Source organism: Thermobia domestica, chromosome 8 (genome assembly GCF_964235325.1).
Source record: "Thermobia domestica chromosome 8, izTheDome1.hap1.1, whole genome shotgun sequence".
Lineage (NCBI taxonomy): Eukaryota > Metazoa > Arthropoda > Insecta > Zygentoma > Lepismatidae > Thermobia > Thermobia domestica.
The window spans coordinates 256,272,218-256,289,148 of record NC_137461.1 but is presented as its reverse complement, the minus strand read 5'-3'; the positions used below and the strand labels follow the sequence as shown (position 1 = coordinate 256,289,148).

At 37.3% G+C, this 16,931-nt stretch overlaps 2 protein-coding genes across 2 annotated transcripts in view; both read right to left on the bottom strand.

The window, feature by feature from the left end:
* The window catches only part of LOC145693559 (26S proteasome non-ATPase regulatory subunit 1-like), a 756,631-nt gene that overhangs the window by 172,813 nt on the left and 566,887 nt on the right, over positions 1-16,931 (bottom strand). The window lies entirely within an intron of this gene.
* On the bottom strand, positions 2,984-6,514 carry LOC145692007 (uncharacterized). The gene is made up of 2 exons (XM_081767307.1): positions 3,212-6,514; positions 2,984-3,110 (listed from the first exon to the last, which is right to left on the bottom strand). The coding sequence occupies exon 1, from the start codon at positions 6,374-6,376 to the stop codon at positions 3,500-3,502; it is 2,877 nt and encodes a 958-aa protein (XP_081623433.1). The 5' UTR covers positions 6,377-6,514; the 3' UTR covers positions 2,984-3,110; positions 3,212-3,499.

Sequence of the window (16,931 nt, the reverse complement as noted above, 5' to 3'; positions counted from 1 at the left end):
AAGAGCAGAAGTGTACCAACAACATTGCCGAAGTTGGAAGATATGGTACGTGAGAGACAAAAACACTTAAAGAACTGTAAGACGAACACTATTCATTAATCGAATTAAATGGTATCAATAATAATAGCAAAAATATAAAACAAAAATAATAACAAAACGAAACTTTTCAGCAATGTGACAACACCGCACGCTCAGGAGATGTTCTCCGTACAGCGCGAAAGACGACACTGGCAAAATATGTGTGCGGTTGACGACCGGGACACGCCCTCGCGTTCTATTGGGTGGTGAAATCTGTAGACCTAGGTCAAGCTTCACGACTCCTTCCGACCACTATAGCTTAGTCATGAATTCACGAGTAGTATATCTGCAAAACCATCGACCACACTTTGTGACTACTGTCTTCCATCAACGCTACATTTGATGTCGTTCTCTTGCTCTCTCTATATAGTTTACTGAGAATACGAAAAGCAAACTGTGACGTAACAGAACAACCAATTGCAAATTATTTGAATAGATGTTAAACTCCCAGTAAAAGAACAAAGTATCTAATAAATTTCGACAATGAATTAGACAAAACATCAAAAGGAAATAATTACTCCAGCTACAGTCATTTTAACAAGAGCACAAAGTACTCCACTTTACGATGAATTTAGCAACAGAAACTTGAAATTAATGTCTCAAAGGGGGGAAGAAAATGACAAAAATAAAGCTCTGTGTTTTCGGTACATGTCTCAGAACTCTTTATTTGTAGGAACTAGAGTACATTGGTGACCAGACGAAAACTAATTAAACGAGTCTTTTGTCGACAGATGGTTTTCTAAGAAACGAAAACTCCATTCTGAAAGAAGAAAAGTTATTAAACACAGATTTCAGACCTATTTCCTTCTTTTATTTATTTTGATAGAACAACAAAAGATTAATAATACTTTGACAAGGAAAATGAAACAATCATTAAAACGGAATATTAAACGTTGCTCATAAGCAATCCCGGAAATAAATTATTTATTTTTACCGGAATCATTGATTTCATTTCATTGCTATATTGAGATTTCCTGCTCTTCCTCTTCTTTTTAACGCAGTCTTTCTTCATTACTATTTTTTAATAAGAACAATAGAGAAGTAATTGTTTCTACATACTGGAAGAAATGCCAATCTAAATAGCAGTTGATTTTCCAGCTATATTACTAACTGACAAAACAGAAAACACTAAAATTCGTGCTCTCCTGACTATACACATCCTTTTGGTGAACAGGGGCTCGGATTCGATTGCGTGTGCGAGTATCACAGTGACTGAGAAGCCACTTCAAACTGTTGCTCCCTCGTTGCTTATAGGGTTAACGTACGTGTCTTCGGCGCGGTGACGTGACCCGGGTCGATTCCTGGCGAGGGCTTACGTGGTTCAGATTCCATGTTAAACTGTAGGTTCACGTTTCATATAGATGAACAGGACACTAAACCCCGACTCAGTAGTAGTGGCCCCGTTATGGCCGACCGAGTCAGCAAAAATTTTCTCGATTCTGATTGGCTGAGAGAGGTCACGTGACGTTAGGCCCCGCCCACGCGGGAAATTCAAATTTTCAGGTCACGTGGTATGACGTCATGAGTCACCCTGCGGGGAAATCCCTCACTAATTTGTTCCCTTTTACGGGTAAGATGTGTGATTCTGATTGGTTGATAGCTGTCACGTGATTTTAGACCCTGCGATATTTGAAAATTCGTTCCCTTTTACGGGTAAGATGAATCCTTTGGTACCCCAATGCTGATTGGTTGATAGAGGTCACGTGATCTTAAGCCCTGGGATTTTTAAAATTCGTTCCCTTTTTATGGGTAAGATGAGTCCTTTGGTACCTCGATGCTGATTGGCCGACAGAGGTCACATGATCTTAGACCCACCACACAGTGAACAGGTTACATGGGAAAACCCCTTACTTATTTGTTTTATTTTATGTGTAAGATGCGTGTTTTGGTACCTCAATTTTGATTGGTGGATAGAAGTCACATGATCTTACCCCACCCCACCCCACCCCCCAGTCCATGAGGGAAATACAGAGCGATATGACGGCGATCCATCCTAGACCGGGATTTTTTTTTAATGGTTATGCGTAAAGTTCCCATGAAGGGTTCAACCTCCTCCTTAAATAACCCTTTTTTGGTATCATGATATTGTACTGAAGTTTACCTTAAATATTATCGTTCTCTTTGACAGATAAGATGATTACCAGCTTTTTTACCTTGATGGAGATCCTGTCCTTGAATTAGTAGTCTATGTCTCTGGAAGTAACAATGGTGAAAGAGAGGTGTCGCTTGTAGATTTCTTATAACACATTGTTGTGAGTTTAAGCGATTTTTTAAACGCTCAGTAAGCGCTTCATTAATGGAAACAGCGTTGCCAGATTTTTTTCTACCTAAACTGCTCCGATTCTTTTCGAAACGGTTCCGCAGAGTACAAGAAATTTTAAACTAAAAAATTTTTCGAACTAAAAAAATTTTGTAACTAAAAAAATTTTAAACAAAAATTTTCGAACTAAAAAATTTGAAACAAAAATTTTAAAAAAATTCGAACTAAAAAATTTAAACTAAAAACTTTCGAACTAAATTTTCAAATCAAAAAATTTTCGAACCCAAAAAAAATTCGAACTAAAAAAATTAAAAATTTTTCGAAAAATATTTTAAACTAAAAACTTTCGAACTAAATTTTCAAATCAAAATTTTTCGAACTAAAAATTTTTAAAAAATTTCGAACCAATTTTAAAAACAAGTTTCGAACTAAAGATGTAAACCACATTTGAAAATTTTCAAATTAAAAATTTTTTCGAACTAAATTAAAAATCAAATTTTGGACACTAAAAAATTCTTTAATTATTTTTTCGAACAAAATCATGTAAACCAAATCTTGAATATATTTTTCACCTTAAATTTTCAAGATTACCATGATTTGAAAATAAGTGTTCAGGGTTTCAAGAAATAATAAAACATATTTTTTTTTCAACTTGTTGTATTTAACGAAAGGTATGTGGTCTTCCTATACATGTTTATTAACATAATAAATACAGGATCTAGTTAATGAATATATTGGACGCGTCATCATCTTCGAATCTTGTAGCCGTATCCTGTAAAGAAAAAAGAAGAAACGACGGATTAATTTAAGAATTTCTTTTTTTCTGAAACAATAAAAATGAGTCAATATTGATAAGAGAGAAATAAAACTTACTCGTAAATGATGGATCTGTTTAGGTTCATCTTCCTCCTCGGGTACAGGATCACTGCATTTTTTTTTTCACCGATGGATGTTCATGAACTCTTCTGGGTACTGCATTTTTCTTGGTGTTGCTCCTTTATGGTCAAGGTTCCTCCTTCGGTACGAGATGACTACATTTCTTCCACTGATGGTTGTGTTGATGGTTTATGAACTCTTGTGGGTACTTCATTTTCTTCTTGGTGTTGCTGCTTTGTGGTTAAGGAGTGGAAAAAAGGAAAAGGAAAAAAAGAAATGGCGGCCTTATTGGGTATTTACAGTTTTTTCTTCTTTATCTTCTTTTTCCAGTTCCATCTTCTGTTTTTTAACGTACCCGTACGGAACCGTATCATAAGAATTGAATTCTTTAAATCGACGTTTTGTGTACTGGATACTGTACATTTTTTCTTCTTTGCGTGTGACGATGGTATGGTCTTTGGTCCTGCATATCTTATGGGGGATAGTGATGGTGACTTGTCCACGGCATTGATTTGTAATCATTTCTTTTAGCGTATTGAAATTTAATTGTTGTCCTGCATTGTAATTTAATGTAAATCCTCTAATTTTGCATATGTAACTGGTGACGTTGGTATCCGGATTGTATATTTCTAGGCTGTAATTTTTTGGTCCTCCACTGACAAATGTCTTGATGTATGCTCGTGGTCCATAAGACTCCATCTCGTCCGATAAGCATCCCAAGTACGTTGAAGGTTCAATGGTTGGCTCTCCAGGCTTCTCCGTAAATATTACAGAATCCGTGTCGAAATATAAAACACGTTCCTGCAACATTTCCAGGTACTTGTACAGTTCCAGACGTGCCTGACATGTTGTAAATGCACCTAACACGACATTGGTGTTTCGGTTTTGAACAGGCACATGTTCATTGTACTGCCAGAACGCATACAACATCGTATCATTGATGGGTACAATTTGATGGAGTTTAATGTCGGGGGAAGTGAGTTTTTCATAAAATTCTTCCGGCCGATCAATAATTGTGGTCTGGCTAAAGTTTGATCTTTGCGAAAGTTTTCCCCAAAGAGCATTAAGACAAAGCTTAGATAAACTTCTTCGTGTAGGATTATTTTCAATTTTGGACGGATCCAATGCAATACCTTCACGCTCCAGGACGGTTTGTATGAATTTTGATTTGTCTTCTTCGGTCACACAGGAACTGGGCCAGCCAGACGCTTCCATTTTTGATTTTAAAAATGTATTGATATATTCCGTGAACAAGCCACCTGTTTTCGTGATGGGATCATATTGTTCAATGTCATAATCCCAAATTTCAAAAATTTCCACTGGTTGATATCCCAATTCTACTGCTTTCTGGATTTCATATGATACCCATGTTCCAGTGAGGCATCGCTCCTGATCGTTGTGTGTACACGTTGCTGTAGGGTCTGGGTTCATTTCTTCGGCACACGCAGCACACAGTGGAAAGAGTAGTTTCTTGTTACATCGGTAAGGCAGGAGACCATGATAAAGATGGCGACTTGGTAATATCGTCATTTTGATTAGACCATTGACTTTATTTATTGGTGGTATATTTTCATCACCCTGTAGATAAATTCGTGGATGGCCTACAGGGTATTTAGCACACTTATTTACATAAGGATAAAGCGAGACAATATCGAAATATTTTATTACTTCCCCCGCTTTTTCGTCGACTTGGTGGTACAATTTCACGCAATTGGTCCTTCCTCCAAAAAAGCTATCTCTTGGATTTAATGGTCTGCGGTTCATGTACGGGTGATTCTTCAGATACGTCGCCATTGCAGGATTTTGTTTTAAGAACTGATTAAATTCGCACTCCCACATTTCATGTACAATGTACCCCAATTCACGCAGTCTTGCATTTTTTCTTTGCGTTCGTTCATAACGGAATTCCATGGTGTCTTCTGGATTGCTGTAGATGGGCTGATTACGGCCTGTAGTAAAACATACTTTACACCCGTGGTAAAAGCAGCCGGCATGCTCGTAGACGTGCTCCTCTAACGTCTCAGGATCTTGGTAGTAACCATCAACATGGAATCCCGCAATAAACACTTCTTTTTGTCGGGCCGCATGTAAGATTTGTTTTTCTTCGGTTTTTTCAATGTAGGCCAGCCATTGCATTGCAGCGATCGATTGGGTACTTCTCCATCGATAGCCATGTGCCGGTAGAATTCCAATGATGTTGGGTTTAAGGAAATTCCGGCGGAATACTAAATTGGAAGCACTGGCAATCGTGATCGTCTCCAAGAAGGGATTCACTTTGGTTTCTGTTTCAAATGACGTCATAAACGAAACGCATGCTTGTCGCAGTACATTGACATCTTGAATACAATACTTGAGAATTTCTTTCTGAAAATCAAACGTGTCATTACGATGATCGTTGTACCACTGCATGAACTTGTTTCTGTCTTCGACGGCCATTTCATTTGCACCATAATACTTCGTTTCTGGAAGTGGTCCAATATACGATTGATTCTCCTTGGTGTTGAAGAAATGCGGGAAGTAGCCTTTGGTTGCGGGTAAATTGAACGCTTTTGACAATTTACTTAATGCCATAGGTAGGAAGTTCAATGAGTCAATGAACGTCAGATTATTCAACGTTAAACTCAGTATCTTGGTCCCATTTAATATGACGTCAGGTCTCCATTGACATTGTTCGACCATAGCCTTTAGGATGAAATGTCCATCGTAGCCCTTAGCGTTGTGCGCGACACAGAAAATCCTATTTATATTGGGACGACGTTCCCGCAAGTACTGGAGAAAATTATAAACTGGATCCTCTCCTTGGAAAATATGCTGGCGCTGACCACACGTACTGCAAGACTGCTGGATATTATTGTTTTCAACACATGCGTAACATACTTGTTCTGCAACCAATAAATTTGGAATGTGTACATACGTATTATCGCCAATATTCGTGTCCTGCATAGATTCTATACCATAGAATATCAATAAGGCTTTCTTTGCGTGCATGAGTGAAGGAACACCTGGTTTCAAGCATTGGCGATCAGGAAGCATAAAACATTGATGGGATCCTGGAACAATCTTCTTACAAACATTGCAAAAGATCTCATTGCAATCATGATGTCGTTGTCCAGTATGCACAAAAGAATATACTCTGTAACATCTAGTACATTGCTTCACCATTTTGCATATAGGTTCCCCTTGATGATATACAATATTACGATGATTGTTAAAACATTCTTCGCCGTAAAATTGCCGATTGCAGTCGTTGCATAATATCGGCGTTTGATTCTTGTCGCATAGAGGTCTCTGTAGACATTTGGAGCACGTTACAGGACAATTGTTTACATGTCTGTTACGATGATCATACTTTTTATGGCACGCCTCACAGTAGAACTTGGTTGCAAAACAAGCAGTTAAAGATTGGATGATGTCAAAATGGCCAGCCAAACAAATTAAATTTATGGGAGTGCGATTTTCATCGTTGGGCCCCTCGTACATGATGTCACGGCCTGAGAAACTGGTATACACAGTAATTTTATATTCTTTAAGGTATGCCTGGAATTGTCGTATTTCATTTACACTGGCACCATGATCCAAAGTGACTCCTGCATTTGAACATAACGCATTCACTTCATCGTCCACAATACATTTCGATTGACGTTTATACTGCTTATGTCGTTTCATATCTACATTCTTGTATTTTTTCAGGCCAATAGCAATAACAATGGCGTACGCCAGGCACCTTGAGTCTTGATTTTTTACTCGTACAATCCCTCGTTTGCAACGTAACAATTCTTCATTTTGAAGTATTCCTTGTGCTAAACGATCTCCATATCCGTATCCTCTTGGAATATCCACACGATGAAAATGAACGGTGAATGGTTCGTGCAGGAGAAATGCATTGTTACTTTGTAACACTCTTTCGAATGAGGCCCACATCGTTTCCAGTGTCAAGTTTCGTGCTTGGCGAAAACTCACCCAAAACGGTTTATTCGTGTTACGTGGTGATATTACTGATAAACCAACCATCGCCTCATCGTCGACATTGGCTAACAAATGGTCCAGCATTGCTTGGAAACTGTTATGTACATACTGTATGATATCGGTTCCTACGGGCGGTGCGTTGAATTGAATTTCGAGCATTCTGCCCTCGATGTTAAATCGTCTATAATGGCGAGTGATTTCATTGCGAACAATAAAACCCGATTCGGCCATGGTTAAAAATGAAAACAAACAAACAGGTACGGTAAAACAAATATGTAATGTGGGGAAAAAAGGAATTGAGCAGCGTGAATTTACTACAAAAGAAAAGAAGAAAGAAAAATCTTAATCACCTGATAACATTCATGATAAATTCTTAACTAAACAATTCATGTAAAGGTCCTGAGTTTGATTCCCTGGCGGTGGCGTTCAGAATCTCATTATGAAAGCACATGTACTAGAAATCAAAGTTTTTTTAAAAAATAATTATGTTACTGAAATGAGTGTTTTATTGCTGTCAAACTCGAGAGCATTACATCAGCATGTAACTGACCTACCATTCTATAGTGATAAAAAGAATGCATGAAATGAATGAATGTTTCATCAGTGCTGAGATGTTAGAAAGCACGCGTAAGCATTTTTTTTCCCACTCACAACGACCTTTAAATGATGCGTTTGCAAGTTGAAGAGATTCATCAAGCATTAACGATACACATACGTAATTGTCGAAACAAAATCTGTATAGCGTATTTTTTTTTTATTGTGACTAAGCGGTTAGCGTACATGGTTCGGACGTGGAAGGTCCTGGTTCAAGCCTCGGTGGGTTTGCTTTCCACGTCGGGGTCGATGTCAAGCCTTTTCTGTAATTTAATATTCTCACACGTTATCATACATTCTTTTCAAAACTAAGCTAAATGGTTGACGTGCACACCTCATAATACATAAACGTACATAAATCGTCTATAATGACGAGTGATTTCATTGCGAACAGTAAAACCCGATTGGACCATGATTAAAAAATGAAAACAACAAACAGGTACGGTAAAACAAATATGTAATGGGAAAAAAGGAATTGAGCAGCGTGAATTTGAGTTGATTTTTTGATTTTTTAGTTTAGCGTCCCTTTCAGCAGCGAGGCTATATGAGACGTGGACCTACTGATTAACGTGGAATCCGAACCACATGAGCTCCCCGCCGGGAATCGAACCCTGGTCTCCCACGCCAAAGGCGCGTATGCTAACCGCTTAGTCCAGGAAATCATAACATTCATGATAAATTCTTAACTAAGCAATTCATGTAAAGGTCCTGAGTTTGATTCCCTGGCGGTGACGTTCAGAATCTCATTATGAAAACACATGTACTAGAAATCAAAGTTTTTTTTTTAAATAATTATGTTACTGAAATGTGTGTTTTATTGCTGTCAAACTCGAAACCATTACATCAGCATGTAACTGACCTACCATTCTATAGTGATAAAAAGAATGCATGAATGAATGAATGTTTCAACAGTACTGAGATGTGATAAAGCACGCGTAAGCATTTTTTTCCACTCACAACGACCTTTAAATGATGCGTTTGCAAGTTGAAGAGATTCATCAACCATTAACGTTACACATACGTAATTGTCAAAACAAAATCTGTATAGCGTAAAACTTTTAACCACATATTCATACACTCGTGGCTAAGCGGTTAGCGTACATGCTTTTAACGTGAAAGGCCCTGGTTCAATCCTCGGTGGGGGTTTGCTTTCCACATCGGATCGCTGTCAAACCTTTTCTGAAATTTAATATTCTCACGCGTTATCATACATTCTTTTCAAAACTAAGCTAAATGGTTGACGTACACGCCTCTGGCCCTGGTTCAATCCCGGGCGGTTGCTCGAATATCACGTTAAACTGAAGGGGCCGCTAATGCTTTCAAAGGGTATCGAACCATATTATTCTCAGGCATAGTTTTAGAAATTTTGTAATGCATTCTTTTCAAAACTAAGCGCACACATTTTTCTGGCCATGGTTCAATTCCCGACGGGTGCTCGCTGAAGGGACGCTAAACCATATCATTTATCGTGCTTAGTTTTAATGTGTGGGGTTCCTGATTCGTACTCCCACTTTCCCATTCCACTAATTTCTTCATAGTCTAAATATTTCGTACTAAAAGTAAAACAGTGTATTCGTGATCCACCCCCACAAATATAAAATAAAAATGATTTTGGAATCTTGGGTGACAAATAAAATCTCACTGAACTTACCTCAAATTCAATGAACAAAAAGTCGGTGCAATGAAGCTTCTTAAATAAAGACACTTTTAAAAGGAGATCTTCTTCACACGATAGTTGAGAGCGATGTAGGATTTGAAAAATGAAATTTAGATTTTTATTTAGGTCGTTGTGAAAACGACGTCACCGTCAACCAATCAGAAACGAGGAAATTTATAAAATGACATCACAACGAACCAATCAAAACGCTCGCTGCTCTTGTCATGAATCACGAACGAAAACGATGTGTAACAATCGATCGTGACGTCATTCAAGTTTCTCAATAGTTACAACATCTAGTATCACAGTTCTGATCCCAAATGCTTTCTGTCAGGATCATGTCACTACTTGTCGTAACTGTGACGACATTTCATTTTCCTCATATTCCATACGAGAATGTCAATGTTTGCTTTTTTTTCCATGAATCATGCTGACACGTTCGTAGTAAAACTAAAGTAATGCGATTCGCTGACGTTTGCATTTTTTCAATCATATGTACTTCTATGTCGTCACACAAAGAAGTCTATCATCATTTTATTTTAATCCACGAACGGAAGCGTTACACTGTCAGATTTATTTTCTTAAAGTATATGTGTATCCTTTTCAAGAACCATGGTTCGAAACCCACCAAGCACGATTAAAACCGAATTCATTCATAGCTAAGCGGTTAGGATACACATCTTTGGTTTGAAAGACCTGAGTTCGATTCCTGGAGAAACATTTCTTAGGATTTTTCTAAAACTTGGTTTCAATTTCTAGTTCGAAAATTTTAAAAGTTTAGTTCGATAAAAAGTTTGATTTGAGAAGTGTTACACTGTCAGATTTATTTTCTTAAAGTATATGTGTATCCTTTTCAAGGACCATGGTTCGAAACCCACCAAGATCGATTAAAACCGAATTCATTTAAGCGGTTAGCATACACATCTTTGGTTTGAAAGACCTGAGTTCGATTCCTGGAGAAACATTTCTTAGGATTTTTCTAAAACTTGGTTTCAATTTCTAGTTCGAAAATTTTAAAAGTTTAGTTCGATAAAAAGTTTGATTTGAAAATTTTTAGATGTGATTTACATCTTTAGTTCGAAACTTTTGTTTTTAAAAATGTTTTAGTTCGACAAAATTTTGTTTCAATTTTTTAGTTCGAAATTTTTTTGGGTTCGAAAATTTTTTGTTTGAAACTTTTTTGTTTCAAAATTTTTTAGTTCAAAATTTTTTTTGGGTTCGAAAATTTTTTGTTTGAAACTTTTTTGTTTCAAAATTTTTTGTTTGAAAATTTTTGTTTAAAATTTTTTTAGTTACAAAATTTTTTTAGTTCGAAAAATTTTTTAGTTTAAAATTTCTTGTACTCTGCGGAACCGTTTCGAAAAGAATCGGAGCAGTTTAGGTAGAAAAAAATCTGGCAACGCTGTTTCCATTAATGAAGCGCTTACTGAGCGTTTAAAAAATCGCTTAAACTCACAACAATGTGTTATAAGAAATCTACAAGCGACACCTCTCTTTCACCATTGTTACTTCCAGAGACATAAACTACTAATTCAAGGACAGGATCTCCATCAAGGTAAAAAAGCTGGTAATCATCTTATCTGTCAAAGAGAACGATAATATTTAAGGTAAACTTCAGTACAATATCATGATACCAAAAAAGGGTTATTTAAGGAGGAGGTTGAACCCTTCATGGGAACTTTACGCATAACCATTAAAAAAAAATCCCGGTCTAGGATGGATCGCCGTCATATCGCTCTGTATTTCCCTCATGGACTGGGGGGGTGGGGTGGTGTGGGGTAAGATCATGTGACTTCTATCCACCAATCAAAATTGAGGTACCAAAACACGCATCTTACACATAAAATAAAACAAATAAGTAAGGGGTTTTCCCATGTAACCTGTTCACTGTGTGGTGGGTCTAAGATCATGTGACCTCTGTCGGCCAATCAGCATCGAGGTACCAAAGGACTCATCTTACCCATAAAAAGGGAACGAATTTTAAAAATCCCAGGGCTTAAGATCACGTGACCTCTATCAACCAATCAGCATTGGGGTACCAAAGGATTCATCTTACCCGTAAAAGGGAACGAATTTTCAAATATCGCAGGGTCTAAAATCACGTGACAGCTATCAACCAATCAGAATCACACATCTTACCCGTAAAAGGGAACAAATTAGTGAGGGATTTCCCCGCAGGGTGACTCATGACGTCATACCACGTGACCTGAAAATTTGAATTTCCCGCGTGGGCGGGGCCTAACGTCACGTGACCTCTCTCAGCCAATCAGAATCGAGAAAATTTTTGCTGACTCGGTCGGCCATAACGGGGCCACTACTACTGACTCAACTAATCGATTTCAAAATGTGGTCTCATTAGCTACAGCTTCACTGCTCATAAAATGACAAATATAAAGTAAATCAATCAAGCTAAGGTTCTAGTAACATGACAAGAATTATGGCAAATATACTGCACTGATACGGTGTGTGTCCCTATTGCCATCTGCCGCGAACTGTCGTTTACTATGACAAAGCAATATGTCGTCTTCCCGATTACGAATTACTATTTTCTCATGTTCGACATAAACATGTTATTGATTTTTCGTATTTAGATTAAATGAAAACTACATGTTATTTGAGACAAGAATATTAACATTTATTGACTTTTTCGCCTTCCAAATTATGCTTTACATAAGTAGCCTATAAAAAGTAATACAGGGTCGGACAAAAAACCTTCCGTATTTTTCGATAACGCTTTGTGAGTTGTGGGGATACGGCTGTAGATGGGGTATCGATTGATAGCGGTATACGTGCCGTTTTCAGTAGTTGCAAGCGATAGTCCCCTGCTAACCGACGTAATTCGGGGACAATTTGGGATTTTCTCGAAATCTTTGAAGAATGAAACGTTCTTCGCGTGCTTTTAATTTACATTCCTTTGGTCTCCTCGGTAAATTCCTCGTTGAACCGTGCTTTCTGAATTTTTGTACTATGTACTGTACAGTGGAGTGCGAGCTTTTAACAGTACAAAGAATTCCCCTCAATGCCAAGATTATAATTACCTCATCTAGGTCAGAAGTCAGCTCCTGCTCACCCATTTTGATCCGTGTTCGAAGGAAAGCACGCGCTGGCATATTTTCGAAACACACACAGCCCTAACCATAAGACATTGTAAGCGGGTTACGTTTGGCAACATCGCACGGAAACAAATGAATGCTGAATTGCATTCTAACCCGTTCCTACTACTACTACGGATCTGTATAGTACAAGGGAAAACTTGTTTTAATGAAAGAAGTTTAATGAAATTTTTTAAAACATAATCGGTTAAATCACTTTTTGAATATTATGTTTAATCTTATTTTAACGAAAGAAGTGTTATAAAAGTTTTTTAAAAATAATAATAAAAAACTTTCCTTAGGCACGGTTTGAACCCACGCCAACAACGATTTTCCTCACTAGCATGTTGCGCTAGCTCACTCGGCTACGAGGGCCGACAGCATCTGGCGTTTACTTTGTGCTATGTGTAGGTGATGTGATGTCACCAACAGGATCGCGATACAAACGTCATTTATTTTTCCTACATTGTTGCCAAGCGTAACCCGTTTACAATGCTTTATGACTAGAGTTCGGTGTATTTCGAAAATACGCAACGCGCAAGGGCACCCGTGTTGTGGTTTCTAAGGGGACAAATATAAGCGAGGTTTCAAATATAGTTTCAAATTTTGCTATAACTAATGTAAAAATTCTATTGGGCTTTCGATATTCCCAAGTACGATTTCATCTTGGGGGGGGGGAGGGCGAGTGCCCCACCTTGCCTCCCTGATGGTCGCCCTTGGCCACGCGCTGCACCTACCACTAGCACAAGAGTCACCTACCACTCACACTGATTCAATACAAAACGAAGAATACTCGTGAATAATAATATTATTTACAATTAACAAGACACGTCATATTAATGTACGAATAGAAATGGTGCATGAAAACGTAAGTGTTTTTCTTTAATTATTGCTATTGGATAGTTTTTAAAACTATTTTGGATTGGCTTTTAAATTGAAATGTGTGAGCAAAACCTCCTTTACTCTTACACACATAGTAGATATATAAATAATAAACGTAAAATACGCATATGTTTCATTATTTTCTCGAAAATTCAGGTGTACGAATAAGAATGTTATAAACTTAACTCTTGCAACTGGAAGTTATAGGGCTACTAATTCCAGTTTCAGTATCGAACTTGCAGTTTGGAAATCTACCGCGGTTTCTCAACGTAAAACGAACCTCACTTGTCATATTTAAATTACGTAAGCACTGCTGAATATTTTTCTTCTATTTCCTCATCTTTAAAACGAGTATTACCATTAATTTTTCGAATTTAAATTATATGAGGACTATTGCACGTTTTTCATCTATTTTCTTATGTTTGTTGCACTGAAAAATAGCAAACCTCTTCCAAGAAGCAAACACTCACTTCACACTCACTTCATTGCTAAACACAATAAACAAACTCTTGGAATTACCTACATAGAAAGAACATTGAGAATGTAAACATGATCGTTTTAAAAAATTAGGATGATTTATTTTTACATGAATATCTAAATAACGTTGTTTTCTAATGGCAAATTGTTTTCACTTTTTTAATTTCAGCGAAATACATAATGAAATATGCCAGTAAAACGTTTTCGTTGAACACTCAAATTGAGTTCCTATCCGTTATATTAAAGTTGTAATTAAAAAAAAAAAAAACGATGACTACTGTTTGTTCTATTCTATGTATCGCAGGGCAAATAATGAGAAAAACTTACGGCAATAAATACTAAATACAATATTTCCCGCTAAATAAACAATTCGCATAAATATGTTTATTATCTTTACCAAGGAACCGTAGGCAAAATGTACAGCAGAACGTTTTATAAAATAAAGGTAAAAGCAAAAGTATTGGATCGAGAGACGCTCCAGTTCTATAACTCTTATGTTTTTGTGTCACTTTTCTTCTAGCGGAGACAAATCGAGAAAGTCACAGAGGAAATTACGATTTGAAGCCTCATGGAGTATCGAACTCAGCCCACTTTCTTTTTATTTTCCTTAAGATTCGGTCTGGAAGCGGGTGAATTCCGCTACGAAGTTTCATATGATAAAGTGACATTCTTACACGGAAAAGAAATCAATATTGAGTATTATATTTTCTTTCGTTTTCCAGTACGAAGCTGCAAGATCACAAGAAACGAACACAATTTTTATCAATCTCTGAAATCATGCTCTTTTATCATACGCTATTTTCTTTCACACAGCACGTAGCGTGTGAAAGTATAGTTTTTTCAGCACATAGCATATATTGAAATCATATGCCATTTTCAAAAGAAAATTTTCGTTGCTAAATTCATACCATATTAGAGGTAGACCTAAATGTAATGTACTACAACATTAAAAAATATCTTTCTCAGATGCATAAGATCATAATATATACATATAAGTTGTTTCCGATCTTGATGATGAAATTACACACCTTAAGCAGCACCACCAAGCAGGAAGAGAAGGAAACTGCCAGTCGTGTGGGCACCATGAACCATTGACTGTGCGTGACAGGTGTGGTAAGTTCATATTGGGACAAATACCGTCTAAAATAATTGCTTATTGGGAGGGCCATTTAAGTGCACTTTCCGACGTGAACTACAGTTATAGTGCCATTTTCAAACCTTGCAAAGAGTGTGGATTCACTGTCCAAAAATGGCAAATCACAGTTGTTGAAAGGGCGTGTGATGATTCCTGTGGGGTAGAACCCTCGGCCTGCCATTAGCCGCACACGAGCTAGAATTCGCAAAGTCGGGGGTCACCATGGAGAATTCACCCACACAAAGGAGTATAGCGAACCGGCTACAGACATCACTAAAAATAATGCGCACATTCATTAACTGCGATTTGAGGTTGGTAAATTGACGGAAGGGGCGTGTTCATAACGCATCCAGGAACGTTGCTAAAACACATCCAGAAACGTTGCACCAACTGTCGAAAGCTGTATGAGAGGTACCTGGCCGGTGAAAAGTGGAAGTTTTTTTTTTGTAACACTGGACGAGGCGTACGTTTATCTGGGTAACTGTCACAAGTCACGTGCAATTTTTCTCGACTGATAGATGCGAGGGGCTTTCAAAGATGGTTCGCTGAATGCAAGGAAAGTTTTGGCATGTTTCATGATCATTGCTGGATACTCGTACCAGGGCAAGCTGACCATACATCGTGTAGCCAAAAGATACGAAGGTAAATTCGGAATATTATCACGCTAACGTCCTGATATCCGTTTATCGACATGTGGCGTTCTCCATCTCTACGGGAAGGACAAGAATCATGTGTAAGTGCATCAAGACACACACATCTCGCTCAACCCGTCTCTTCCTCCAACAAATGGCAGCGAAAACTGGAATTCGTGCCATTCCACTCTCAAACATTTTAGTGAAGTCCTGTGATGCATCACTGATGGACTTTTGCGCTTTAGGCCTACTGAAAGCTTGTCTCACAGGAGACCCCGTACCGTTAAAGGGGTATTGAAAGCCTTTCAGGAGGAGTGCTTGCGGCTTGACACGACTATACTGCATGCCCATCTCCTACAGTGGAAACTTCGCTGTTGGGTAATTGCTCAGATGCAGAACCACCAAACAGAGCACTCTCGATGGTGGCGACATGGTTTCTCTTAAGGTAAGTGCACTTTGAAAATCGTCACCATAGATCGGAAACAACCTTATATATATATATATATATATATATATATATATATATATATATATATATATATATATATATATATATATATATATATATATATATATATATGAATTTAGCCACCATAAGGTCATAACAGACTCCCTTGTTTTAATAATAATAATAATAATAATAATAATAATAATAATAATAATAATAATAATAATAATAATAAAAGAATTGGCAAGCCTATGCTAAGATCCACAACGAAAACAAGAACGATTACATGAGTAATTTTCGATTACGATTACGAACATTCATTAAGAGCATATAGATAAATTTTATTTGTGAGCATTGTTGCAGATCAATTTTGTGTGTTTATGGATATTCCACATTTGTCTCAACGTGATGAAAAGCGTGAGCTAACGTGGGGTCCCAAACTTTACTGTTTATATTCAAATATTTTAAGTCTTAATATCTAACCAAGTCATTATATATAAAGGCTATTAAAAAAGAATTAACCGAATTCATGCAGCTATATTTTGCCAAGGAAAAGTACTTCAAACTTCCAACCCTGTAAAGAGTATTCTACTGATAATTAAATTTTATTTTCTGTTTTTCAAGTGTTCAATATGGCCACCACTTGCAATCAAGGTAATAAGAGAATATTACTCCTAAACGCGTGACTGCATATACGATCAACTGAGTTGACCGATGTTGTTGTTAATCCATTGTCTTTAAACTGACGAAAGCATCGTCTAATGTTCTTTGTAGAGGTCGACAGAGAAACTGAATGACCTTCAAATAGCAGCATGCTGCAACGTCACAACCGAA

What these genes read in the sequence shown, in the direction of transcription:
- LOC145692007 (XM_081767307.1), bottom strand. Translation starts at nt 6,376, where the DNA reads ATGGTGAAGCAATGTACTAGATGTTACAGAGTATATTCTTTTGTGCAT.